Source organism: Moschus berezovskii, chromosome 22 (assembly GCF_049115385.1).
Source record: "Moschus berezovskii isolate FMDL1 chromosome 22, NW_MosBer_1.0, whole genome shotgun sequence".
In the NCBI taxonomy this organism is placed as follows: domain Eukaryota; kingdom Metazoa; phylum Chordata; class Mammalia; order Artiodactyla; family Moschidae; genus Moschus; species Moschus berezovskii.
The window spans coordinates 8,306,493-8,333,589 of record NC_142481.1 but is presented as its reverse complement, the minus strand read 5'-3'; the positions used below and the strand labels follow the sequence as shown (position 1 = coordinate 8,333,589).

The 27,097-nt window shown below is 48.2% G+C and overlaps 2 protein-coding genes and 1 long non-coding RNA gene across 5 annotated transcripts; 2 read left to right on the top strand and 1 right to left on the bottom strand.

Moving 5' to 3' along the window:
• The first annotated feature begins 913 nt into the window (after positions 1-913).
• DHDH (dihydrodiol dehydrogenase) lies at positions 914-12,045 on the top strand. The gene is made up of 7 exons (XM_055411651.2): positions 914-1,050; positions 1,496-1,607; positions 3,728-3,891; positions 6,714-6,966; positions 10,394-10,518; positions 11,340-11,493; positions 11,740-12,045. Exons 1-7 carry the CDS (start codon positions 961-963, stop codon positions 11,847-11,849), a joined length of 1,008 nt encoding a protein of 335 aa, XP_055267626.1. The 5' UTR covers positions 914-960; the 3' UTR covers positions 11,850-12,045.
• On the bottom strand, positions 946-23,114 carry LOC129546574 (uncharacterized). The gene is made up of 4 exons (XR_008683904.2): positions 22,807-23,114; positions 18,893-19,020; positions 1,456-5,296; positions 946-1,071 (listed from the first exon to the last, which is right to left on the bottom strand). It is a non-coding gene; the product is annotated as an uncharacterized LOC129546574 (long non-coding RNA).
• Positions 23,004-27,089, top strand: BAX (BCL2 associated X, apoptosis regulator). 3 transcript variants are annotated; one of them, XM_055411652.2, is made up of 6 exons: positions 23,004-23,107; positions 23,692-23,743; positions 23,834-23,980; positions 24,365-24,500; positions 26,429-26,533; positions 26,913-27,088. In XM_055411652.2, exons 1-6 carry the CDS (start codon positions 23,074-23,076, stop codon positions 27,015-27,017), a joined length of 579 nt encoding a protein of 192 aa, XP_055267627.1. In that variant the 5' UTR covers positions 23,004-23,073; the 3' UTR covers positions 27,018-27,088. The 3 variants fall into 3 exon arrangements, with proteins under 3 accessions (XP_055267627.1, XP_088686024.1, XP_055267628.1); XM_055411653.2 differs by lacking the exon at positions 23,692-23,743 and having other exon boundaries at positions 23,049-23,107; XM_088829898.1 differs by lacking the exons at positions 23,692-23,743; positions 23,834-23,980 and having other exon boundaries at positions 23,022-23,107; positions 26,913-27,089.
• Positions 27,090-27,097: the final 8 nt, after the last annotated feature.

Here is a 27,097-nt window from a genome sequence, read left to right as displayed (position 1 = left end):
TAGTCGCGTATGGATGTGGGAGTTGGACTACAAAGAAGGCTGAGCGTTAGAGAACTGATGCTTTCGAATGGTGGTGGTGCTGGAGGAGATTCTTGAGAGTCCCTTGGATTGCAAGGATATCAAACCAGTCAATCCTACAGGAAATCAACCCTGACTATTCACTGGAAAGGCTGAAGCTGAAGCCCCAGTACTTTGGCCACTTGATGTGAAGAGCCGACTCATTGGAAAAGACCCTGATGCCGGGAAAGACTAAGGGCAGGAGGAGGAGGAGGCGACAGCAGATTAAATGTCTACAAGGAAAATTGACGAATTTGTTGTGGGTGAATTTGGCCAGTCTTTTTATTTATTGTTCTTGTTCCTAGCTAAAAATGATCATGGCTTTCTGAGTCTGTTTCTGCGTCTGTAAATAGGGCACAATAGAATATCATTCGCAGGTTTGTGGTGAGAAATTAGGGATGGGGAAAGGAAAGCACGGAGCTACGGACCTTGGACTTCTACGGGCGTTCTATAAATATTAACAGTTAAGAAATATGCAGTAGCAGCAGCAGTGAATATATTACCTTTGCTATTATTATCCTCTCTCTCCCTCTGGACAGTTCCTAAGAGTACGCGGCTTTCTGATCAAAAGAGAGGTAAGTTCAAAGGCTCGAAGTTGAATGGAAAAGAAAGCGCCTCTCCTTGTGTCGCATGCTAGTCTCTAGGGAAGACAACTCTCGAAGTGTTTTTGGCCCATCCCTATTAGGCGGAGCCTTCGGTGCGTTGTTCCAATGGGGATGCTAGAAATAAATATCCGTCCCCTTTGCCTTGGCACTGGCAGGGCGCACAGGCGCCGTGGCCAATGAGGAGCGGCGTAGAAGCAATGGGGGCGGGGAAAAAGCCGCGCCCCCCGGAGCGCCCGACATCTGGTCCTCAACTCCCGCCGGGGAAAGGTAGGGACATTTGGGACTCCGGGTTGCAGCGATGGCGCTTCGCTGGGGCATCGTGTCGGCTGGCCTTATCTCCAGCGACTTCACGACGGTGCTGCGGATGCTGCCTCGCTCTGAGCACCAGGTCCTCCCTCTCTCCAGAGACCTGGGGAAGAGTGTGCGGGGCGTCTGAGGGAGGAGGGAACTAGGCTTCTGGACTTCCGAGCCCCACAAGGCCGTGAAGCAACCTCAAAATCCGTATCGCTCTTTTCTCTCCTCTGTCTTTTTAACACGAATTACGCGAGGTTTGGGAGAGTCTTGATCTGATTTGTTGTGTAAGGAAGAAATTTAAATATTAGGGAGTTTAATAATCGGGGTTGAATAATCGTCTGCCTCAGATCTCTTTTTCCCAAACCCAGGTGTCCAGCCCCCGGTCACCTCATCCCCCAGGACCACACTCCCCCTTGCCCCGTTTTGGGAGTTGTCAATTTCTCCCTCCCCCACCGAGGGCTTCTCCATCACCTCCCTCCCATCCACCCGTCTTGCTTACCTGCCCCAGCCCCTCCAGTCTGACTCAGGCGTCCCTCTAGGTAGCGGCGGTGGCAGCCCGTGACCTGAGCCGGGCGAAGGAGTTTGCTAAGAAACACGACATCCCCAAGGCTTACGGATCCTATGAGGAACTGGCCAAGGACCCTGACGTGGGTGAGTGGGCCAGGCGGCGGCGGGGGAGAGGGGGCGTCACAGGGGGCGCTGATTTCAGGCTGCTCCGTAGGAGAAGCGAGGCTCTGAGCAATGAGCCAATCCCTCTGGGCTGCCGAAGGAAATCTGGGCTGGCAGGCGGGGCGATAGGAACCGGTTTCGTCTGAAATTATCTGTCCAGCATGAAATAGCGAGTAGGGGCCACACCTCCGCGATAAAGGCAGGGCTTGAATTTCTGAGCGAGGCCTTTCAGGTTTTAAATACGACCCGTGTGGCTTGGGCCTGGATGGAGAGGCAGGACAGCGTAGTTGGACAACAGCCTGGCTCTGGAGTCAGACTGGCTGAGTGGGCATTTTCCTGTCTTCTGCTTGCCCTTCTCAGGTTCCTCATTTTTGAAACGGGCAAAATAGTAATCTTACTTCTTGGTGGCGTTGTGAGGGCTAAGTGAGTGAATACGATAATTTCAGAAGACTGGAAATAATCTGAAGGAAACAGAGTGATGCATTGGAGAAGGAAATGGCAACCCACTCCAGTGTTCTTGCCTGGAGAATCCCAGGGACGGGGGAGCCTGGTGGGCTGCCGTCTATGGGGTCACACAGAGTCGGACACGACTGAAGTGACTTAGCAGCAGCAGCAGCAGAGAATGGTTTTGTTGTTGTTTCGTCGCTAAGTCGTGACCAACCCTTTTGCGACCCCATGGACTGTAGCCTGCCAGGCTCCTCTGTCCATGGGATTCTCCAGGAAAGAATATTGGAGTGGGTTGCCATCCCTTCTCCAGGAGCTCTTCCTGACCCAGGGATCGAACCTGAGTTGCCTGCATTGGCAGGCAGATTCTTTGCCTCTAAGCCATCAGGGAGGCCCTTCAGTTCAGTTCAGTTCAGTCGCTCAGTTGTGTCCGACTCTGTGACCCCATGGACTGTAGCTTGCCAGGCCTATCTGTCCATCACCAACTCCCAGAGCTTACTCAAACTCATGTCCATTGAGTTGATGATGCCATCCAACCACCTCATCCTCTGTGGTCCCCTTCCCCTCCCGCCTTCAATCAGCATCAAGGTCTTTTCCAGTGAGTCAGTTCTTCGCATCAGGTGGCCAAAGTATTGGAGTTTCAGCTTCAGCATCAGTCCTAACAATGAATATTCAGGACTGATTTCCTTTAGGATGGACTGGTTGGATCTCCTTGCTGTCCAAGGGACTCTCAAGAGTCTTCTCCAACACCACAGTTCAAAAGCATCAATTCTTTGGTTCTCAGCTTTCTTTATAGTCCAATTCTCACATCCATACATGACTACTGAAAAAACCATAGCTTTGACTAGATGGATCTTTGTTGGTGAAGTAATGTCTCTGCTTTTTAATATGCCGTCTAGGTTAGTCATAACTTTTCTTCCAAGGAACAAGCGTCTTAATTTCATAGCTGCAGTCAACATCTGCAGTGATTTTGGAGCCCCCCCCCACAAAAAATAAAGTCTGTCACTATTTCCAGTGTTTCCCCATTCGCCATGAACTGATGGGACCAGAGGCCATGATCTTAGTTTTCTGAATGTTGAGTTTTAAGCCAACTTTTTCACTCTCCTCTTTCATCAATAGGCTCTTTAGTTCTTCTTCACTTTCTGCCATAAGGGTGGTGTCATCTGCATATCTGAGGTTATTAATATTTCTCCCGGCAATCTTGATTCCAGCTTGTGCTTCATCCAGTCCAGCATTTCTCATGATGTACTCTGCCTATAAGTTAAATAAGCAGGATGACAATATACAGCCTTGATGTACTCCTTTCCCTATTTGAAACCAGTCTGTTGTTCCATGTCCAGTTCTAACTGTCACTTCTTGACCTGCATGCAGATTTCTCAACAGGCAGGTCAGGTGGTCTGGTGTTCCCATCTCTTTAAGAATTTTCCATAGTTTGTTGTGATCCATACAGTCAAAGACTGTGGCTTAGTCAATAAAGCAGAAGCCCTTAGCTCTGTCCAAATGGGAGGCTAGAGTTTGACCACTGCGGTAGGACTTCCTACCTGCTTGGTGGAACTCAGGTTCTTGGAAGCTTGGGGGCGGGGCCTCTAAACGGTGGGCGGTGCCGGAGGTCTCAGTGGGTGTGGCTATTGATCTCTACCTTTCTCCTCCCTCTATAGAGGTGGCCTACATTGGCACCCAGCATCCCCAGCACAAGGCTGCGGTGTTACTCTGCCTGAAGGCGGGCAAGGCTGTCTTGTGCGAGAAGCCCATGGGCGTGAACGCTGCCGAAGTGCGTGAAATGGTTGCTGAGGCCCGATCCCGAGGCCTCTTCTTTATGGAGGTGAGGGTGGAGGGCCCTTCTAACATCCCACATTAGAGCTACCTGCCATGGATAAACGTGGTTGTCCGTCGACAGTTTTGGAGGAACACAAGAGTGGACTGTCAAGAGTTAAGATGACCACAAAATGAACCAGGGTCCTTGTGTTTGTCGGGATGCCGTTGAGCTATGTCAGGGAATCTACTAGCAACATCCCCCCATGGGTGGGAGCCATTGCTTTTGGCCCTTAGCAAACATGGCCGCCTGAAGGATTGTGTGTCAGCATCTCCGAAAAAAGATGCTGATAGTGAAAGGGGCACAAAAAACTCAATGGGTTTAGTTTGGGTGGATTTAGAGTTAGAGATCCGCAGTACCGAGGAACCCCCTACCAAACCTCAATGTCAAACTGCTTTTGTTTCTACCCTTATCAGACTTGGTTACCTATTGGGGCCTTTGACATCTTGCAAACTCCCATTAATTAAAATGGCCACCAACAGCAATGGCTAATACCAGAAGTTAAGATGGCCACCATATGACACCATCCGCCCCACCACCACCCCAAGCTATTTTCCTGTTAAGGAGCATTAGGTTTCTTTTTTCTTTTTGGCCACACCAAGAGGCATGTGGAACTTTCCTGAACAGGGATGGAACCTGTGCCCCCTTCAGAAGCACAGCGTCTTAACTGCTGGACCACCACCATGGAAGTCTGAGTATTATGGTTTTTAAACATTTTGCTGTAGGTTCTGCCAGTAGTCACAATAGCTCTTACTTCCCCATGTTCTATCTAGTTATCACACGCTCAGTATTGCTGAGCCTCCTAGTCCACAAAGTTCTATGTGCCCAAGAAGTAGTGAAGATATCAGTGCCCAAGTTCTGTGAATTTATCATTTCTTCATTTTTATTGGCACCTAATGTGTACCACGGAGAAGGCAATAGCAACCCACTCCAGTACTCTTGTCTGGAAAATCCCATGGGCAGAGGAGCCTAGTAGGCTGCAGTCCATGTGGTCGCGAAGAGTTGGACCCGACTGAGCGCCTTCACTTTCACTTTTCACTTTCATGCATTGGAGAAGGAAATGGCAACCCACTCCAGTCTTCTTGCCTGGAGAATCCCAGGGACAGGGGAGCCTGGTGGACTCCCGTCTATGGGGTCGCACAGAGTTGGACATGACTGAAGTGACTTAGCAGCAGCAATGTGTACCAGATTCAATCCTAGGAACTGGGGACTCATAACATACAAGACAGAGGTTCAGTTTTCAAGGAGCTCGAGATCACTTTTGGTCATGGAAATGGGTAACCCCAGTGTCCATGGGCATGGGATTTTGTGGACATAGGACTGAGCAGTTCATGGAGCACAGACACCCTGTCCCAGCTTGGGTGACGATCAAGGAGGTTTCCTGTGGGTAGAGGCTGGCCTTTCAGAAGAGCGTCTGCATAGGTAAATAGGCCAGAGAAGGAAAACAGAGTTAAGACTTAAAACAAGAATTGGCAGATTTCATTTCATTATTATGAAATTTATCTTGGACAGGTCAAAATTTCTGGCTTTAGAGTCAGAGGACTCCAGACTCCAGTTGCCCAGTTCCTAGCTCTGTGACCCTGGGCAAATAATTTGATTCAACTGAGCCTCAGTTTTCTGATTTAAAAAATGGACATAATTATAACTATCTGGCAGAGATGTTGGGAGGACTCATTATGCACAGCATGTACATATTGTCTTGCTCATAATATATACCCAATAAGTGTAAGCTGACGTTAGGCAAAGGGGAACAACAGAAGGGGACTGGGCAGGGGTGAGACAGGGTCAGCTCTTGCAGAAGGAAAGATCCCTCTGGGCCCTGTGGGGATTGGCCTGGAGGGGAGAGACGGGGCATGTTAGTTTGCCAGGGCTGCCATAATAAAGTGCCACTAACGGACCAGGTGGCTAAAACAACAGAGATTTATTTTCCCATACTTCTGGGGAGTTCTTTGGTGGCCTGGTGGTTAGGATTCTGGGCTTTCATTACAGTGGCCTGGGTTTAAAATTGCGATCCCGCAAGCCTCATGGTGAAGACCCCCCCAAAAATAATTAAATTTTTAGAATGTAAAAATAAAATTTAAAAAATAAATATTTTCTCACACTCTGGGAGGCTAGAGAAGTCAAGGTGTCAGCAAGGTTGGCTCCTCCTGAGGCCTCTCTCTTTGACTTGCAGATGGCAGCCTCCTCCCTATGTTTACACATGGTCTTTCCTCTAGGCAGAGTTGTGTCCTAACTTCCTCTTCTTCTAAGGACACCAGTCCTATTGGATGAGGGCCCACCTTAATGACCTCATTTTAACTTAATTACCTCTTTAAAAAACCCCACCTCGGGAACTTCCCTGGCAGTCCTGTGATCAAGACACCATGCTTCCAATACAGGGAATGCGCATGTTTAATCCCTGGTCTAGGAAATAAGATCCCACATGCCATGAGATGCAGCAACAAACAAACATACACACACATATGCACACTCCAAATACGCTCACATTAGGAGGTTCTGGGGAGGGGCTGAGCCTCAACATGAATTTGGTGGGAAGACAATTCAGCCCATAACATTGGGGGACTGGTGTAATGGTCCAAATAAGGAAGGACAAGGCCGGCCTTGGGGCTGCAGGACTGGAGAGGAGAGAAGTTGGCAGACAGGATCAGGCTAGACACAGCTTGGGGACTGCCAGGCTGTGGAAGGAAGACAGAGGGGCCTTGTCTGGGGAGCGGTGGGAACCCACTCAAGATTGAGTCCTCAAAGAGAGAAAAACTGGTTGGTTAACTTCTGGGTCCTGATCGCTTTCCTTCTCTTTCTGCATCCTGCTTTCTTCCCTCTGTGGTCTGCAGGCCATCTGGACCCGGTTCTTCCCTGCTGTAGAGGCTCTGAGGTCTGTCCTGGCCCAGGGAACTCTGGGGGACCTTCGGGTGGTTCGGGCAGAATTTGGAAAGAATCTCACCCACGTACACCGGGCCACAGACTGGGCCCAGGCGGGAGGTGGCTTGTTAGACCTTGGCATCTACTGCCTCCAGTTCATCTCCATGGTCTTCGGTGGGCAGAAGCCGGAGAAGATTTCAGCTGTGGGAAGGCGCCATGAAACAGGTACAGTCTACCCTGGACTCGGTTGGTTGGTTGGTTGGTCAAGTCACTAAGTTGTGTCTGACTCTGCGAGCCCATGGACCATAACATGCCAGGTTCCTCTGTCTATGGGGTTCTCCAGGCAAGGAATACTGGAGTGGGTTGCCATTTCTTTCTTCAGGGGATCTTCCCAGACCAGGATCAAACCTGTCTCCTGCGTTGGCAGGCAGGTTCTTTACCACTGAGCCACCAGGTAATATCCTGGACTATAAAAGGAGTGATCCTCTCTTACTGGGAGCAGTGAGCTGGGGATAACTCTCCTCCCTGATGAGCATCAGGTTAGACAGCTAGAGAAACTTCCCATATGAAGCCACCCAAGCCACCTCCAGCCTGGGCTCAGAGTTGAGAGTGTGAACAGGGTCTGTGCTGGGACTTTGCTGTGTGATGTTGGCCAAGGGATACAAAATCTCTGAGTCTCAATCAGTTACCAATTAGTTACCTAATTAGTTTTAATTAGGTAAAATGTCAATAATAGAGTTATCATAAGAAGTTAATGAAACAACTTTTGAAGCAAATGGTAAGCAGTTATTGAATATTATTATTATTTTTTGCATTTGTCTCAGTTAGCCTTTGCTGCATAATGAACTACCCTAGAACTTAGTGACCTTAAATAACAATGATTTATTAGCTTGTGAGCCTGTAGGTTGGCAATTTGGGCTGGGCTCAGCTTGAGTGGTTCTTCTGCTGGTCTTAGTCATACAGGTGCAGTTGGCTGGCTGCTCCACTGGAGCTGGATGCTCTAGGATGGACTCACTATGTCTCGCAGGTGTTGGTTATTCTATGGGGAGGCTTGGTTCTCCTTCACATGGCCTCTCTTGCTGGCTAACTCAGGTTCATTCATATGGTGGTCTCAGAGTTCCAGGTGGAGCAACAGGAAGGTGGACCTCAGCATGCAAACACTTTTCAGGCCTTTGCTTCTACCATGTTTGCCACTGTTCCATGGCCCAACATCAGCTCAGATTTTTCAAAGGTGGGCAAATAGACTTTACCTCTTGATGGAAGGAGCTACTGCAAAGAGGCACTCATAGAGGAACAAGAGGAATTACTGTGGCTATCTTTGCAAACCGCAGAAAGCAATGATTAGCCAGGAAAATAGTACATGAGATGAAGGTCACTCTTTAGAAAAACTGTCTCCATCTAACATCTGGCCAGTTCCTAGGCTAAATAGTAGTTATAAAAACAGATCCCGTTTATTAAGTGCTACCTTAATAGATATTAAGGTTATTATAGATTATAACTTTAGGGTTATAATAGATATGACCTTTCTGATAAAGTTGTCCCCATTTTACAGATTAGGAAACTGAAGTGCAGAGAGGGGTAGTGACTTATCCAATAGGGTCACACAGCAGACCTGGGATAAGAACTTGGGCTTAAAAGAGAGCTGAGTCGGGGGACTTGCCTGGCAGTCCAGCCACTGGGACTCTGCATTTCCACTGCAGGGGCTGCAGGTTTGATTCTTGGTCAGATAATGAGGCTCCCCCATGCCAGATGGTGGAACCAGGATCCCAAGTTCCAAAGAGAGAGAGGGCTGAGCCAGTAGGCTCCTCCATCTGTGGCCTGCCTGACGTGGAACCAAGCTAGTACTTTACCTGCTGTGTTTAATTTTTAACTAATGCTTATATATCACTTATTGTCATTTAAATAGTCTTCTAAGTACACTGCATTTTATAACACTTAATGTAATACTTGAAATGGCCCTAGAGGCAGATTCTCTTATCTCCATTTCAGAGATCAGGTAACTGATTCTCACAAACCTATACAACAGGTATTTACAGAGGAGGAAACTGAGGCTTAGAGAAGTGAAGTCTCTCTCTCTTTACTTTTTTAGCATATTTTTCTTTATGTATTTAGATTATATCTTTACTGTGATAGAATTCACATACTATACGAGTTATTCATTGAAAGTATATAATTTTGTGGCTTTAGTATAGTCACAGAGTTGTACATTTATCACTATAATCAATTTTTAAATTAATTTTTTTTGAAGTATAGTTGATTTTATGGGATTTTCCAGGTGGCACTAGTGATAAAGAACCCGCCTGCCAACTCAGGAGACATAAGAGATGTGGGTTCGACTCCTGGGTCAGGAAGATCCCCTGGAGGAGGGCATGGCAACCCACTGCAGTATTCTTGCCTAGAGAATCCCATGGACAGAGAAGCCTGGCGGACAACTGTCACAAAGAGTTGGACACGATCAAAGCAACTTAGCACACACATGCATGCATCATATAGCAAATGCAGCATGGACACATTTGATTTACAATGTTGTGTTAGTTTCAGGTATATAGCAAAGTGATCCAGCTATGCATATACTATAGCCACTATTTTTAGATTCTTTTCCCATATAGGTTATTGCAGAGCATTGAGTGGAGTTCCCTGTGTTGTACAGTAGGTTCGTATTAGTTATCTATTTTATATAGTGTGTATATGTCTATCCCAATCTCTCCCAATTTATCTCTCCTGCACTGTAATCAATTCTAGAATATTTTTATTACTCAAAAACAAAAACACCAATTTCCCCATGCCCCTGAGCCCTAACCAACCACAAATATGCTTTCTGGTACTATGGATTTGCCAAATATTCTTCTGGCCTGGAAAATTCCAAGAACAGAGGAGCTCGTCATGCTACAGTCCATGGGAGTCACAAAGTGTTGGACACAACTGAGCACATGGCACCAGACATTTCATATGAATGGAATCCTGCAACATGTGACTTGTGTGTGGCTTCTTTCATTTGACGTGTTTTCAGGGTTCATCCATGTGGCAGGACATATCACTACTTCCGGCTTCAGTATCTCTCATTGTCATATTAGAGATGAGGTCTCAGGACTTCCCTGGTGGTCCAGCGGCTAAGACTCTGCACTCCCAGTGCAGGGGGCCCGGGTTCAATCCCTGGTCAGGAAACTAGATTCCCATATGCTGCATCTAAAAATTTCGCGTGTTGCAACTTAAAAGAGCCCACATGCTGCAACTAAGACTCAGTGCAACCAAATGAATACTTAAAACTTAAGAAAAAAAAGATTTCTTGCCCCAGGTTCTTCAGATGGGACTTTTTTTGTTGGTTGTGCTGGGTCTTCACTGCTGCTCAGGCTTTCGCTAGTTGCAGCGACTGGGGGCTACGCTCTACTTGTAGTGTGTGGGTTTCATGTTGCAGTGGCTTCACTTGTGGAGCACTGGCTCTAGGACGTGCAAACTTTAGTAGCATCAGCACGTAGGTTCAGGAGTTGTGGTGCATTGGCTTAGTTGCCTTGCAGCTTGTGCGGTTTTCCCAGACCAGGGATCGATCTGTTTCTCCTGCATTGGCAGGCGAACTCTTTACCAATGAGCCACCAGGGAAGCACTCAGGCAGGATGTGAGGCCAGGCTTGCCCTTGTCCTGTGCCTTCCCCCAGGTGTGGACGACACTGTCACTGTGATACTCCAGTACCCAGGAGGGGTCCACGGCAGCTTCACCTGCAGCATCTCTGCCCAACTCTCCAACACGGTCTCCGTGAGTGGTACCAAGGGCATGGCCCAGGTGAGGCATGATTGGCTGAGCTAGGATGGATCCAAGTACTGGGAACCAGGGCCCTGAGCGAGAAGAATAGGCCAGTCGTGGCTGTTGGAGCTGAATGGGGACTGAACTTGCCTCTTCCCACACCACTGATAAGAAATTCATCCTCAGCTACTAGGCCATCGGATGGAGTTTGGACCTCCAGGCTCCTTCCTGAGGGTGAATGCATTCGTCTGTCCAAAATCCTTAGTCCTTTCTTGGGAGAATCCAGTTCTTAGTCACCACCCTGTGAGAGCAGCTATAACCTTTGGAATTGCACTCAGGACAGAATATGGGCATTATCAAATGGCAGCTTCATGGGGCTTCCTGGAGCCATGTTGCTAGAAAGTAATTCTATTCTCAGCAGAAGAATTTATACCCTGCCCCAAACTGGAACTGCAGAATCTGCCCCAACTGTATCTCTGTATTTCCATTTTGACTTAGACTTGGGTATGGGAATAATTTAAGCTTCCCCGGGGGCTAAAACAAAATGGATAAGAAGGTGATGGGTTGTCTCTGCTCCTCCTTGCAAAGGGGATTCCACAGAGGCAACGATAATCTGTCTTCAAGGCCTGAGTATAGGGTTACAGAAAGGTTTGTTCCTGGGGAAATGAACAGACAAGACAGGCTTGTACTGTGGCAAGCCTCATGCTAAGGAACCCCAGCAACCAGGGCAGGGCTAGGTTGGGTGGTGACCCAAACATCCCTGAGGATGGCGGGTGATCAGTGCTTAACTGACAAAAGAGAGGCTCCTGAGAAGCCCTGTTGGTGAGGGCAGTAGGACCACCTCTTATCTCTTCTCTCAGCTCCTCAACCCCTGCTGGAGCCCAACAGAGCTGGTGGTGAAGGGAGAGCATAAGGAGTTCCCACTGCCTCCAGCCCCAGGCAAGGAGTTCAATTTTACAAATGGAATGGGCATGAGTTATGAGGCCAGGCATGTCCGGGAATGCCTGCAGAAAGGTAAGCATGTGGAGAACAGGGGTGGCAGGGCAGGAGGGTAGCAAGGCAAGCCTGGTAGTGGAGGTGGGTATCCTCCCTACCCCTCATCCACCCAAGCAACTGTTTAGAACTACATATCCCAGGACACCTGTAGCATCCATATGTTACAACCATGAATTATTGTGCCTCATGGGATTCTGGGAATTGCAGTTCTTTTGGTCTCTGGGATATGAGTAGGAGGGTGTCCTTAACTGTACTCTCCCCCAGGCCTGAAGGAAAGTCCTGTGATTCCTCTGGTGGAAAGTGAGCTCCTGGCTGACATCCTCGAGGAGGTGAGGAAGGCCATTGGAATCACCTTCCCCCAAGACAAACGCTGATGTATGCCCTGAACAGATAAAGACATGCTGGGAATTCTTTGGCTGTCCAGTGGTCAGGACTCGGCACTGTCACTTCTGGGGCCTGGGTTCAATCCCCGGTCAGAGAACTAAGATCCTGTAAGCCTCAGGGCATGGCAAAGTAAATACAAAAATTAAATAAAATAAATAATAAAGTTGTGATTTCCACAGAGATCTTGGCAGTGGTGGTTTGATAGGCGCTGGAGAGAGCCCACCATCAAAGAGGTTACTAGAGCATAAATTGGCTGGAAGGATGAGAGTGGGGGAAGGTGGGGTCAGGACTGTATTTCCCACAAGCTCCTGGAACAGACATGTGTGGGAAGATCCACAGCTTGCCTGCCTCAGCCCGTGTGACCTTGACTGGGGAAGAGTGTATGGGGAGAAGGTGTCCCTAACTGCACCCTCCCTAGCCTCTCTCTGACTTTGTCTCGTCATCAGTAAATGGGAGATACCACACTAAACACCCTCTGCTGCTAAGTCACTTCAGTCGTGTCCAACCCTGTGCGACCCCATAGACGGCAGCCCAGGAGGCTCCCCCGTCCCTGGGATTCTCCAGGCAAGAACACTGGAGTGGGTTGCCATTTAACACCCTCTGGTGAGGATTAAATGGGCCCTAGCACACAGTACGGAGAAGGCAATGGCAAGCCACTCCAGTACTTTGCCTAGAAAATCCCATGGATGGAGGAGCCTGGTAGGCTGCAGTCCATGGGGTCGCTAAGGGTCGGACACGACTAAGCGACTTTACTTTCACTTTTCACTTTCACACACTGGAGAAGGAAATGGCAAACCTCTCCAGTGTTCTTGCCTGGAGAATCCCAGGGACGGGGGAGCCTGGTGGGCTTCCGTCTATGGGGTCACACAGAGTCGGACACGACTGAAGTGACTTAGCAGCAGCAGCACACAGTAGGTTCTCTGTAGATGTTAGCCAATGGCCCTTCACTTTGAGGTCAGGCCTCCAGAAGCTCCAGGCTCCCATTAAGGTATAGAGAATCATGGGACTTCCTTGGTGGTCCAGTGGCCAAGACACCATGCTCCCAGTGCAGGGGGCCTGGGTTCAATCCCTGGTCAGGAAACTAGATCCCAAATGGCACAACTAAGAGTTCATAGGCAACCACTAAAGATTTTGCACGCCACAGTGAAGATCAAAGGTCTCAAGTTCCAAAACTAAGACGGGGCACAGCCCAATAAACAGATAAGGAAAATATTAAAAACAAAGGGCTTTTCTGGGGTCCAGTGGTAAGATTTCACCTTTCAATGCAGGGGGTGTGGTTCGATCCTCAATTGTGGAGCTAAGGTCCACATGCCTCAGAGCCAAAACAAACAAACAGCAATAAAAACACAAAACAGAAGCAATATTGTAATAAACCCAGTAAAGACTTTAAAAATGGTCCACATCAAAAAAATAATCTTTACAATCAAAACAAACCTTTGCTTAAAAAAAAAAAAAAGGTATAGAGAGTCATTTCAACAGGAATGTTCACAAGTATTCAAGTAAAGCCTGGGTCATATGCCCTTCTGTGTGGCAGGGGTAGGAAGTCATTCCCACCCAAATTACAGAGAGTTAGAAAGGGGCTATACGTGGGCACTTGGTCAGCCAATTAGGGTTAACTTTGTGCTCTAAGAAAGATCTCAATTCCATATTTTACCATAGTAGTGAGTATACGTTAGGTTATGCTGTAGTAACAAACAATCCCCAAATCTCAGCTTAGCATAACAAGGTTCTTTCCTCACTTGTGTTATATATTGACTGAGAGCTCTGGACTGTATCTTTCTGGGACACAAACTGACAGAGCCACTAGTATCTGGAGTCCTGCTGGTCAAGTGTGGCCAAGGAAAGAACACCCTGGAAGCTTTTGTACCAAAACATAAATGCTCTGACATGAAAGTGATACACATAATCTTAGAATGTATTGGCCAAAACTAGTCATGTGACCTGAATGAACTACAGAGAATCTAGGAAGTTCATATCTACCACATTCTAGAAGATGAGATGGACATATTGGGTTTATGACACTAATAACTCTCAGGATGAGGAAATAAGAAATTTGGTAGAAATTTCAGAACACTGAGAGACATCAGTTAAATGAGTTTTCTATTGTTTGCTTGTCAAACCTTGTCATACTTTTTCTTCTGAGGAGCAAGCTATGAGAAACCTAGACAGCATATTAAAGAGCAGAGGCATCACTTTGCAAACAAAAGGTCCATATAGTCAAAGCTGTGGTTTTTCTGGTAGTCACATACAGATGTGAGAGTTGGGCCATAAAGAAGGCTTAATTGAAGAACTGATTTCAAACTGTGGTGCTGGAGAAGTCTCTTGAGAGTCCCTTAGACAGCAAGGAGATCAAACCAGTCTATCCTAAAGGAAATCAACTCTGAATATTCACGGGAAGGACTGCTGCTGAAGCTGAAGCTCTAATGCTTTGGCCGCCTGATGCAAAAAGCCAACTCATTGGAAAAGACCCTGATGCTGGGAAAGACTGAGGGTGAGAGAAGGTGGTGACAGAGGATGAGAGGGTTGTGTTAGGTAGTTAGAAGAGGAAACAGGAGTCCATTTAGCAGTGGCTAAATGACAAGGAAGGGAAAATCCCGCCTGACGAGTCCAGGGGTGGGAAGAAAGTTAATGTCATAGTCCTAAGATAATGAGGCAGAAAGAATTCTTTCTTATTCAGAGGAGGGTCAGTCTTTTGGTTCTATTCAGGCATTTTATGCACTCTACTTCACTAAATCTACTGATATAATATTGATTTCATGCAACAACACCCTCACAGAAATATCCAGAATAATTTTAGATCAAACATCTGGGCACCCTGTGGTCCACTCAAGTTGACACGTAAAGTTAACCGTCAGGGGCTTCCTTGGTGGTCTAGTGGTTTAGAATCCACCTGCCAATGCAGAGGACATGGGTCTGGTCCCTGGTCTGGAAAGATTCCACATATCATGGAGCAACTAAGCCCTTGTGCCACAACTACCAAGCCAGCGCTTTTGAGCCCACGAGCCACAACTATTGAGCCCACATGCTGCAACTACTGAAGCTTGTTTGCCTAGAGCCTGTGTTCTGAACAAGAGAGGTCACCATAATGAGAAGCCCACGCACTGCAGCCACTCACTGCACCTACAGAAAGCCCTGGCAGCACCAAAGATCCAGCGCAGCCAAAAATAAATAAAATAAATCTTAAAAAAAGTTAACCATCATACTTTCTGACACTGTGGAACTATACTCACTGTTAATAGCACTTAGGGTTGCAACTTCTTGGACTGTTACATGAGAGGGGAATAAACTTCTGCACTGTTTAAGCCACTGTTATACTGATCTTTGCTAAAGCAGCTGAACTGGCACGCCATCTTATATTTTCAAAAGATATCTTCTCTCCCCGCTCATATCCCTCCACTGAGAAGTAGAGTCTAGTTTCCCTTCCCCAGAAGCAGAGTGGGCTCCTGACTCCTATGGAGCTGGTGCAACATGGCAGAACTGACACTGTTTGATTTTGGAGGTCAGATCAGGAAAGGCAGTGCAATTTCTTCTTTGTTAGCTGAACTTCTCTTGAAACCTTCAACCATCAGGTAATAGTTTGGCGGTCCCAAAGCCACCAAGCTGTAAGGCAGCCGAAACTATCCCACACTAAAAAACCACAGGGACAGAAGGAAATGGCAACTCACTCCAGTATTCTTGCTTGGAAATTCCATGGACAGTGGAGCCTGATGCACTATGGACCACGGGGTTGGGAAGAGTCGGATATGACTGAGTGTACACACACACACACACACACACACGAACATCTGTGATGAATATCTTTCTACCACCTTCAGCTCAACATCTTCCAAAGTGAAATGATCACCTTCGGATTCTCCTGTCAATTTCGCTGTCCAATTTTCATCCTTTGTAGGATTTTCGGCATTGGAAAAAAAGGTCAACTTTGTCCTCACCCCTACTCAATAGTTTTTTAATATTTATGAAAGTGAAAGTCACTCGTGTCCGACTCTCTTGTGACCCCATGGACTATACAGTCCATGGAATTCTCCAGGCCAGAATACTGGAGTGGATAGCTGTTCCTTTCTTCAGGGGATCTTCCCAACCCAGAGACCGAACCCAGGTCTCCTGCATTGCAGGAGGATTCTTCACCAACTGGGCCTCTAGGGAATTCTTTTAATATTTATATGTAATGGCTAACCTTAGAAACTAGAATCCGCTCTAAGATTTAAAAAGATTCTCTGAGCTTTCTTTAACTTAACTGGAAGAGACAACCATATACACAATGAAATTTATAGGGAGAATTGAATGTCTGTATTGGTGGATTTGTTTAACACAGTTTTTGGTCCATGTATGTATGTATGTGAAGTTGCTCAGTCGTGTCTGACTCTGTGCGACCCCATGGACTGTAGCCTACCAGGTTCCTCCGTCCATGGGATTTTCCAGGCAAGAGTATTGGAGTGGGTTGCCATTTCCTTCCCCAGAGGATCTTCCTGACCCAGGGATCAAACCCAGGTCTCCAGCACTGCAGGTAGTCGCTTTATTGTCTGAGCCACCAGGAAGTCCTTTTTTTGGTTCATTCAGTTCAGTTCAGTTCAGTCGCTCAGTCGTGACCAACTCTTTGCGACCCCATGAATCACAGCACGCCAGGCCTCCCTGTCCATCACCAGCTCCTGGAGTTCACTCAAACTCATGTCCATCGAGTCGGTGATGCCATCCAGCCATGGTTGGTGCCTAATAAATGTTTCTTTGTGTGGATAGGAAAAAAAAAAAAAAGGAACCACACGGAAAGTCTTGAGGCTCCATGAAAACAAAGAGATGCTCCATCAGGTCCCAACACCCTTCAGTCTCCCTGCTCTTCCAGTTCTAGCCATCATCTGACTGTAGACGTTGAGTGACCCCAAGCTGTAACTGCCCAGGGAACCTGGCTCAATCTCACTATCCATGGGTCTATCAAAGATAATAAAATAATTGTTGTTTTAAGCCATAAATGATAGAAATGATATGGACCTAATAGAAGCAGAAGATATTAAGAAGAGGTGGCAAGAATACACAGAAGAACTGTACAAAAAAGATCTTCACGACCAAGATAATCACGATGGTGTGATCACTCACCTAGAGCCAGACATCCTGGAATGTGAAGTCAAGTGGGTCTTAGAAAGCATCACTACGAACAAAGCTAGTGGTGGTGATGGAATTCCAGTTGAGCTATTTCAAATCCTGAAAGATCATGCTGTGAAAGTGCTGCACTCAATATGCCAGCAAATTTGGAAAACTCAGCAGTGGCCACAGGACTGGAAAAGGTCAGTCAGTTTTCATTCCAATCCCAAAGAAAGGCAATGCCAAAGAATGCTCAAACTACCGCACAATTGCATTCATCTCACACGCTAGTAAAGTCATGCTCAAATTTCTCCAAGCCAGGCTTTAGCAATACGTGAACCGTGAACTTCCAAATGTTCAAGCTGGTTTTAGAAAAGGTCACTCCAGTACTCTTGACTAGAAAATCCCATGGATGGAGGAGCCTGGTCAGCTGCAGTCCATGGGGTCGCTAAGAGTCAGACATGACTGAGCGACTTCACTTTCACTTTTCACTTTCACACATTGGAGAAGGAAGTGGCAACCCACTCCAGTGTTCTTGCCTGGAGAATCCCAGGGACGGGGGAGCCTGGTGGGCTGCCGTCTATGGGGTCACACAGAGTCGGACACGACTGAAGTGACTTAGCAGCAGCAGCAGCAGAGGCACCAGAGATCAAATTGCCAACATCCGCTGGATCATGGAAAAAGCAAGAGAGTTCCAGAAAAACATCTATTTCTGCTTCATGACTATGCCAAAGCCTTTGACTGTGTGGATCACAACTTACTGTGGAGATGGGAATACCATCTGAAATTCTGAAAGAGATGGGAATACCAGGCCACCTGACCTGCCTCTTAAGAAACCTGTATGCAGGTCAGGAAGCAACAGTTAGAACTGGACATGGAACAACAGACTGGTTCCAAATAGGAAAAGGGGTACATCAAGGTTGTATATTGTCACCCTGCTTATTTAACTTATATGCAGAGTACATCATGAGGAATGCTGGGCTGGATGAAGCACAAGCTGGAATTAAGATTGCTGGGAGAAATATCAATAACCTCAGATATGCAGATGACACCACCCTTATGACAGAAAGTGAAGAAGAACTAAAAAGCCTCTTGATGAAAGTGAAAGAGGAGAGTGAAAAAGTTGGCTTGAAGCTCAGCATTCAGAAAACTAGGATATGGCATCTGGTCCCATCACTTCATGGGAAATAGATGGGGAAACAGTGGAAACAGTGTCAGACTTTATTTTTTTGGGCTCCAAAATCACTGTGGATGCTGATTGCAGCCATGAAATTAAAAGACGCTTACTCCTTGGAAGGAAAGTTATGACCAACCTAGACAGCATATTAAAAAGCAGAGACGTTACTTTGCCAACAAAGGTCTGTCTAGTCAAGGCTATGGTTTTTCCAGTGGTCATGTATGGATGTGAGAGTTGGACTGTGAAGAAAGCTGATCGCCGAAGAATTGATGCTTTTGAACTGTGGTGTTGGAGAAAACTCTTGAGAGTCCCTCAGACCGCAAGGAGATCCAACCAGTCCATTTTAAAGATCAATCCTGGTGTTCACTGGAAGGACTGATGCTAAAGCTGAAACTCTAATACTCTGGCCACCTCATGCGAAGAGTTGACTCACTGGAAAAGACCCTGATGCTGGGAGGGATGTGGGGCAGGAGGAGAAGGGGACGACCGAGAATGAGATGGCTGGATGGCATCACCGACTGGATGAACATGGGTTTGAGTGAACTCTGGGAGTTGGTGATGGACAGCGAGGCCTGGCATGCTGTGATTCATGGGGTCGCAAAGAGTCGGACACGACTGAGCGACTGAACTGAACTGAAACCACTAAGCTCTGGGATGACTTGTTACACAGTGACAGTGAACCAGTACTTGTAGTATAACTTTTATAACCCGAGAAATGGGTTCATTTTTAGTGTGTCTAAGCAGAAATCCTACTCGTTGTTCTTCACCCCAGGAACTTACCTAAACCAGCTTACCTCTGACCCTCAATAACTCAGCATCTACAGCACATTGGCCCACTCCTCTGTGGCCCAGCCTCGCTGTGCAGAGTTCTTCTTCGCCTGGCGTGGCAGTCAGTTTCTGCTTTTAAACTGAAACATAGTTGATTTACAATATTGTGTTACTCTCAAGTGCTGCTATTGTTTAGTCGCCAAGTCATATCTGACTCTTTTGTGACCCCATGAACTGTAGCCAGCCAGGCTTCTCTGTCCATGGATTTCCCAGGCAAGAATACTGGAGTGGATTGCCATTTTCTTCTCCAGGGGATCTTCCCAACACAGGGATCAAACCTGCATCTCCTGCTTGGTGGGTGAATTCTTTACCACTGAGCCACCAGGGCTCTCAAGTGTACAGAGAAGTAATTCAGTCATGTTGTTCAGTCACCCAGTCGTGTCTGACACTTTGTGACCCCATGGAGTGCAGCATACCAGGTTCCCTGTCCCTCACTGTCTCCTGAAGTTTGCCCAAGTTCATGTCCATTGCATCAGTGATGCCTTCCAGCCATCTCATCCTCTGACACACTCTTCTGCTTCTGCCCTCAATCTTTCCCAGCATCAGGGACTTTTCCAATGAGTCAGCTCTTTGCATCAGGTGACCAAAATACTGGCACCTCAGCTTCAGCATCAGTCCTTCCAATGAGTATTCAGGGTTGACTTCCCTTAAGATTGACTGGTTTGATCTCATTCTGGTCCAAGGGACTCTCTGGAGTCTTCTCCAGAACTACAGTTCGAAGGCACCAGTTCTTCGGCACTTGGCCTTCTTTACGGTCCAGCTCTCACAACCACACGTGACCACTGGGAAGACCATAGCCTTGACTATACGGACCTTTGTCGGCAGAGTAGTGTCACTGCTTTTCAACACACTGTCTAGGTTTGTCATAGCTTTCCTGCCAAGAAGCAATAGTCTTCTGATTTCATGGCTGCAGTCACCGTCCATGGTGATTTTAGAGACTAAGAAGAGGAAACCTTTCTCTACTTCCACCATTCAGTCATACATACATATATATTTTTTGATATTCTTTTCTAAGCTGTTTAAAAGTTTTTATTTACTTATCTGTTTTATTTTTGGCTGTGCTGGGTCTTTGTTGCTTCACTCAGGCTTTCTCTATTTGTGGTGAGTGGGGCCTACTCCGTGTAGCTGTGCTGCATGGGCTTCTCATTGTGGTGGCTTCTCTTGTGAAGCAAAGGCTCTAGGGCACTCAAGCTTCAGTAGTTGTGGCGCGTGGGCTCAGTACTCCCTGGCTCGAGAGTACAGGATCAGTAGTTGTGGCTCACAGGCCTAGTTAATCTGTGGCATATAGAATCTTTCTGGACCAGAGATGGAACTCATGTCCCCTGCATTGGCAGGTGGATTCTTAACCACTGGACCACCAGGGAAGTCCTCCATTATAAGTTATTATTAAAAGATACTGAAGGACTTCCTTGGTGGCCCAGTGGCTCAGATTCCACACTCACAATGCAGGCATCCGGGTTTCAATCCCTGGTCAGGGAACTGGACCCACATGCTGCATCTAAAGATCGCACATACCACATGAAGACTAAGATCTTGTGTATCAGCACTAAGGCCCGGCACACCAAATAAGTCAATATTTTTAAAAAGGTGTCAAAAACGAAAGAGCAAATGACAATATAAAAAATTTTAAAGTAAAAAAAAGAACCAAAAAACAGAAAAGAAAGCCCTGTCCAAGTGACACAGTTGACCTGGAGACAGCACCCACAAGAACTGGACAATTTTGGCAAATCCATCTTCTCCGCCCTGGTTTCCTTATCTGTAAATAGGCTGTACTTATCCTAGACGTGGCTCAGAGGTTAAAGCATCTGCCTGCAATGCGGGAGAACTGGGTTCGATTCCTGGGTCGGGAAGATCCCCTGGAGAAGGAAATGTCAACCCACTCAAGTATTCTTGCCTGGAGACCCCATGGATGGAGGAGCCATGGGGTGGCAAAGAGTCGGACACGACTGAGTGACTTCACTTTCACTATCCTAGATGTATTAGTTATCTGTTGTTGTGTAACTGATTGCCCTCAAACCTAGCAACTTAAAGCAACAATAAATGTTTATTGTCTCACACAGTTTCTGAGGGTTGGCAATCAACTGAGTGGCTTAGCTGGGTGGTTCTGGCCTAGGATCTCCCATGAGGTTGCAAACAGGATGTTGGTGTGGATAGCTGTCATTGGAAGGCTTGACTGGGGCTGGAGGATGTGCTTCCAAAGTCGCTCATTCACGTGACTGGAGGACTTGGTTCCTCCACATGTGTGTTTCTCCAGAGGATGATTGCTTGAATGTCCTTACAACATGGCAGCTGCTTCCTCTAATAAAGCAAATGATCCAAGAAAGAGCCAGGCAGAACCTGCAGTGACTTTTATGACCTAACCTTGAAAGTTACACTTTGTCATTTCCACAATATCCTATTAGTCACACTGTCAGTCTACTCAATATGGGAGGGGACTACACAGGGGTATGAATACCTGTAGGTCTCATTGGGGGTCCATGGTGGAGTCGGGCTCCATAGTTCTGATATAGCGTCTTTATTATTGTAAACAATTTTGACTTCAGAACCATGGCAAAGGTTCCCTCTCCCCCAACTAATTAACAGTTGTACTGTTTAGACATCTGTGGCTGCATTAAAAGCCCTTTCTTCCTTTTCTGTAATTGGGATGGAAGGAGGGTTAATTCATTGGGCTGGAATAACACACAAATAAAGCCAGTTTCTAAATTAATAGGAAACACTATTTCTCCCAAGGACATGTTTTCTTACTCACAGAGAAACTTTGTTCTCTAAAATCATCAAGCCGTTAAAAATTCTATTAGTAAAAATGAAACATCCCACCTTTGCCTATGGGATCTAACTCGTTTGATACAGAGTAGCAGCTTCAATTTCCAACTCAAGTGCAGAGCAAAGAGTTTCTGGACCCAACAGTCCACACCCACATTAACCTTGTAGTTTGCAAGGATACAGAACCTTGGTTCCTGTCACAGTCCACCAACTGCTTGGCTTTGAGCCTATCATATAGTCATCACCTAACTCTACATTTCCTCCAAACCAATAATAACTCTTCCTTTTCCTCTGTCAAGATGCTCCATGATTGCTCTGCTGTGTCATCTCCATCATCTTCATGGGTCAATAAACTTTATTGACGGTCAATAAACTGGTGCTGTTAGGCTGATGGACTAAGACACTATAATCTTCAATTTTCATGGCTCCCAGGCACCCCTGGGAAATAGATTCCCTTCTCTTATATGCTAAACCATTCATCATCTGACCCAGCCAAATTTTCTAATCCCAGTTCTTTTTTCTTCTTACTAGTTTCTTTTTACAAGGCGATATAATCATTTCCATACATTAAAGTGTATATCTTATGTGTAGAGCTCAAGGAATTTTTTAATATGTGCGTGGGCTTTCCAAGTGGCTCAGTGGTAAAGAATCTGCCTGCCAATTCGGTAGACACAAGAGATGCAGGTTCAACCCCTGGGCTGGGCAAAAGCCCCGGAGAAGGAAATAGCAAACTACTCCCGTATTCTCGCCTGGGAAATCCCATGGACAGAGGAGTCTGCCAGGGGGTCCCAAAGAATAGAACACCACTGGACACAGCACAGCACATGCTCAAGTAAGTATAGCACATTTCTAGTACCCCAGGAGCCTCTCTTGGGGTCCCTCTCTGTCCACACCCTGCCAATCTATCACTTTTTGAACTTCAAATTCTTTTTTTTTTCCACACACACATAAACATTCATAGACGTTAATCATCTGGAACGTCCTGCCTCAATAAATGCTATTTTTGACTTGTGATATTCCGTCTATCCCGCGAAGGGCTCGAGTTCCCCCTGAAACTTTAGAAAATACTGCAGGAATGAAGAAACGTTACAGCTGCGACTCACTGCTTAGCCGGCAGAACCGCGCCACGACCAGTTCCTAAAGGGCAGTGCGGACTGGCCAGTCACGTGGTAGGGGCCGGGCCCTCCAGGAGCAGGTGAGGCAAGTGCGGGGCGGACTCCGCGCAGCCCTGCGGGGCAGAGGCGCGCGGCGGCCATTTTGAGGGGCGGTCACGTGAGCGGACGTACGCGCAGCGGGGCGCTCACGTGACCAGGGGCGTGCTGCGGCCGCCCGGGCGGACCCGGCGAGAGGCGGCGGCGGGAGCGGCGGTGATGGACGGGTCCGGGGAGCAACCCAGAGGCGGGGGTGAGGCGGGAGGCAGACGGGCGGGGGGAGGGCGAGCCCCAGCCGGCCCACCCCACGATCCCTCCTGCCGGTGCGGGGCCGTGCGATCGCCAAGCACTCCGGCATAGAAACTCCCGGGTCCGGTGCTGCCAGCCTCCACCCGCTCCCTCCCCGGGGGTCCCCGGCTCTCCGGCCTCCGCGTCCCGATCCCTTCCCGCCTGGTGTTCTCTGTCCCCCAAGGAGCGGGAGAACCCCATAATCCAAGCCCTGGGGGCAGGCCCGGGCTTGTCGCCGGCACCACTTCCTGGTGGGAGGGGCGGGTCTCCCCTCAGTCGCCTCAGGCCAGGGGTCTGGACCCCTGAATTGTTTCCTCAGCCTCCTCCCCGCGCCCCGGGAAGAATGAAGGATAACAGGCCCGGGACCCCTGCTTCTTTCTTCATCGGGGATTCAGTTGCCTGGGCCCCCACTTCACTTTATCTATGAGGGACCCAGAAATGCAGAGCCCCCTAGCGTTGTCCTCTCCCAGCGATCAGGAGCCACTTCAGTTCCTTGGATCCTCCTAGGACCCAAGAGTCCAGGCACCTCTTCCCTCCTTTCTCCTCTAGGGCCCACCAGCTCTGAGCAGATCATGAAGACAGGGGCCCTTTTGCTTCAGGGGTGAGTTTGAGGTCTGATTATTGCGGAACGGATTTGAGGAATGAGGCCCCGTTCTGATTCTGCATCCCTGCAACTCCTTTCCCGCTCTAGTTTCATCCAGGACCGAGCAGGGCGAATGGGGGGAGAGACACCCGAGCTGGGCTTGGAGCAGGCGCCCCAGGACGCATCCACCAAGAAGCTGAGCGAGTGTCTCAAGCGCATTGGAGATGAATTGGACAGTAACATGGAGCTGCAGAGGTGTGGCCCTGGGGACCCAGGAGTCCAGCCACTCAGCCCCTTCTCTCTCAGAACCCAGGAGTCCCAGCTCCCAACCCCCACTTCCACTGGGAGGCTGGAGTCCAGCCCCACCGCCCCCTTTTCCTTCAGACACAGAGGTCCAGGGTCCCATCACTCAACTCAGCACTCTGGACTCCCAGCCTTCCCGTGCCCTGGGATCTTGAAACTCTCCTTCATGGAGTCTTTTTCCACAGTTTATATCTCGTGGCTTTCCCCCATGATGGCCTCTTTTGATTTCAGCCTGGCTCGGTCCTCGGGTTTTATCTTTGGTTTGGGGTGGACACCAGAGTTGCCACACTCTGCCTGATCCTCTGTCCCCAACACTGGCTCTCCTTTCTCTTGCAGGATGATTGCGGCCGTGGACACAGACTCTCCCCGAGAGGTCTTTTTCCGAGTGGCGGCTGAAATGTTTTCCGACGGCAACTTCAACTGGGGCCGGGTTGTCGCCCTTTTCTACTTTGCCAGCAAACTGGTGCTCAAGGTGGGCAGCTGCAGGGGTCTGAGCCCAGGGAAGCTCCCTTCAGGCCTAAGAGGACCTGGGAGTCAAGAGGTCAACCCTCAGGACAGCCCAGGAACCACAGAGGGAATGGAGAGAGTCAGCTATTCATCAGCTTTTTCATTCATGTATTTATTCACTCAGCACGGGCTTCCCTAGTGGCTCAGACGGTAGAGAATCCTCCCGCTAATGCAGGAGACTGAGTTTCGATCCCTGGGTCGGAAAGATTCCCTGGTAAAGGAAATGGCAACCCACTCCAATATTCTTGCTTAGAGAATTCCATAGACTGAAGAGCCTGGCCAGCTATAGTCTACAGAGTCGCAAAGAGTTGGACACAACTGAGCGACCTATACATACACACACATGCACTCAAGAAACATTTATTGGGCTTATGATGTGTGTGACCTGTACTTGGTACCCAGGATGCAGAACAGAACTAGGTTAGGTCCCTGCTCTCAGGGAGCCCATGTTGTATGATGAGTGCTGAGCAGAGTAAACTCTGGTGACATGATTGTGCAAAGGAGCCACAAGACCACTTCTCAGAGGAGGTGACATTAAAGCCTAAGATGGAATGACCAGAAAGATGCGTGATATATATAAAGGTGGCGGAAAATGTATCCGAGAGAGGGCACAGCACATGCAAAGGACCAGGCCTGGTGTGTTGAGGGCAATGAGGCCCACGTGGTTAGAACAGAGTAAGGAGAGGCCCAAGTGAGTGATGAGGGCAGATTTCAAGGGGCCTTGTGGGCCTCTGTAAAGACCAGCCAGCTTTACTGTGAGTGTAGCAAGAGTGATTGGCTGGTTTTAAACAAGAGTGAGGTGACCCGATTTATAAGCAGAAAAGATTTTTCTAGCAAGGACTGTTGTTCAGTCACTAAGTTGTGTCCAACTCTGTGACCCCACGGACTGAAGCACGCCAGGCTTCCCTGTCCTTCACTGTCTCCCAGAGTTTGCACAAACTCATGTCCATTGAGTCAGTGATGCCATCTAACCATCTCATCCTCTTGTCTAGCAAGGACAGCAAAATGTTAATTGTAGAATCTAGGTTGTGAGTATATGCTTGTTGACTGTGAAATTCTTTTTGTTTCTCTGAAGATTCTCATGATAAAATATTGGGGGAGGGGAGGCCCAGTGAATTATTTTGGCCATTGTGAGTTTTTAGAAAAAGGGATCCTGAGGCACAAAGGCAAAAACTGGAAAGCTGACGAGGAGTACCTATAACAGTCCTCTAATGGATGACTGAGGTGGCAGCAATGGAGAGGGGAGTAGATTCCTTAATGTGTTTGCAAGATTGAGCTGATGGGGCTTGAATGTAAGAGGTGAGAGGGACGCAGTCAGGGTGGTAGGAGGGTTCTATGTGGAGCTGGGGACGACAGGTGAGAAGCAGTGAGATAAAGGATGAGAAGGAAAGCTAAGGAAGTTGACAAGTAGGTCATGAGTATGGGGGGTGAAGATCAGAAAGCCCTCTCTGGGGAAGTGACATTAGACCTGAGCTTTGAGGGGTGAATGGAAAAGGTTGAGGCCTGTTGAGGCAGAAGAATCAGCATGTGCCAAGGTCCTGAGGCAGGTGAAGAATTTGGTAGGAATGAAGATGTGGAAGAAGGGCAATGAGGTGCAGAAACCAAGAGGAAAACTGGAATGTGTTCAAGTGAGAGCCCTCACACAGGGCCCTGTGGGCCAAGCTGCGCTTTTTTCATCCCAGAGGTACCAGGGAGCCATAAGATGGTTTGTGAACAGGCAGTTGACAGGGACGAGATCCACATCACAGTTTATGAGGCTTATTCTGACTGTGAGTGGAAAAGAGACTGCAGAAGGGCAGGAGGGACAGAGCGTGAGAAGGGAGGCTGGGGGGCCAGTGGCCCCAGGCAGTAGGGACAAGGCTCAGTCCCTGAGGCCCACCCCAATTCCCACAGGCCCTGTGCACCAAGGTGCCCGAGTTGATCAGGACCATCATGGGCTGGACATTGGACTTCCTTCGAGAGCGGCTGCTGGGCTGGATCCAGGACCAGGGTGGTTGGGTAAGACCTTTAACCCCACCCCATTCCCCCGCTCCTCTGGGGCCCTTGGGCCTTCCTGTGCCCACCATAGGAGTGCCCCTCCCCCATTTTGGGGTCATATGTCTGATCAACCCCTGATTCACAGGGTGCCCAATGACCTGTCCATGACCCTTGACCTCCAACCTCCTAGTGACCCCTGACCTGATGCCTTGCTGCCCTCCCTTGTGCCTCCCTCCATTCCTCTGGAATCCCTCAAGTTCTATGATAATCCTTTAACTTCCCCACTAGTGGGCCCTTGCCCCCTACTTGTGCCCTCTGACCCCTCCCTGACCCCTCATGTGCTGGCCCAGGGGCTGCCCCTGGGCTGAGTCGCTGAAGTGCCTGCTGTCCCTGTCCCCAGGACGGCCTTCTCTCCTACTTTGGGACACCCACGTGGCAGACAGTGACCATCTTTGTGGCTGGAGTGCTCACCGCCTCACTCACCATCTGGAAGAAGATGGGCTGAGGCCATCAACTGCCTTGGACTTTTTCTGCATAAATTATGGCATTTTTCAAGGGGTGGGTGGATTTGGGGGCCATGGGAGT

Excerpts from the sequence above, each read along its gene's own strand:
- BAX (XM_055411652.2), top strand. The coding sequence starts at position 23,074 with ATGGACGGGTCCGGGGAGCAACCCAGAGGCGGGG. Across the intron at positions 23,108-23,691 it reads GGAGCAACCCAGAGGCGGGG|GGCCCACCAGCTCTGAGCAG; the intron begins GTGAGGCGGGAG and ends TTTCTCCTCTAG. Across the intron at positions 23,744-23,833 it reads GGGGCCCTTTTGCTTCAGGG|TTTCATCCAGGACCGAGCAG; the intron begins GTGAGTTTGAGG and ends TTCCCGCTCTAG.
- DHDH (XM_055411651.2), top strand. The coding sequence starts at position 961 with ATGGCGCTTCGCTGGGGCATCGTGTCGGCTGGCCTTATCTCCAGCGAC. Across the intron at positions 1,608-3,727 it reads GGCCAAGGACCCTGACGTGG|AGGTGGCCTACATTGGCACC; the intron begins GTGAGTGGGCCA and ends CTCCCTCTATAG. Across the intron at positions 11,494-11,739 it reads CCGGGAATGCCTGCAGAAAG|GCCTGAAGGAAAGTCCTGTG; the intron begins GTAAGCATGTGG and ends ACTCTCCCCCAG.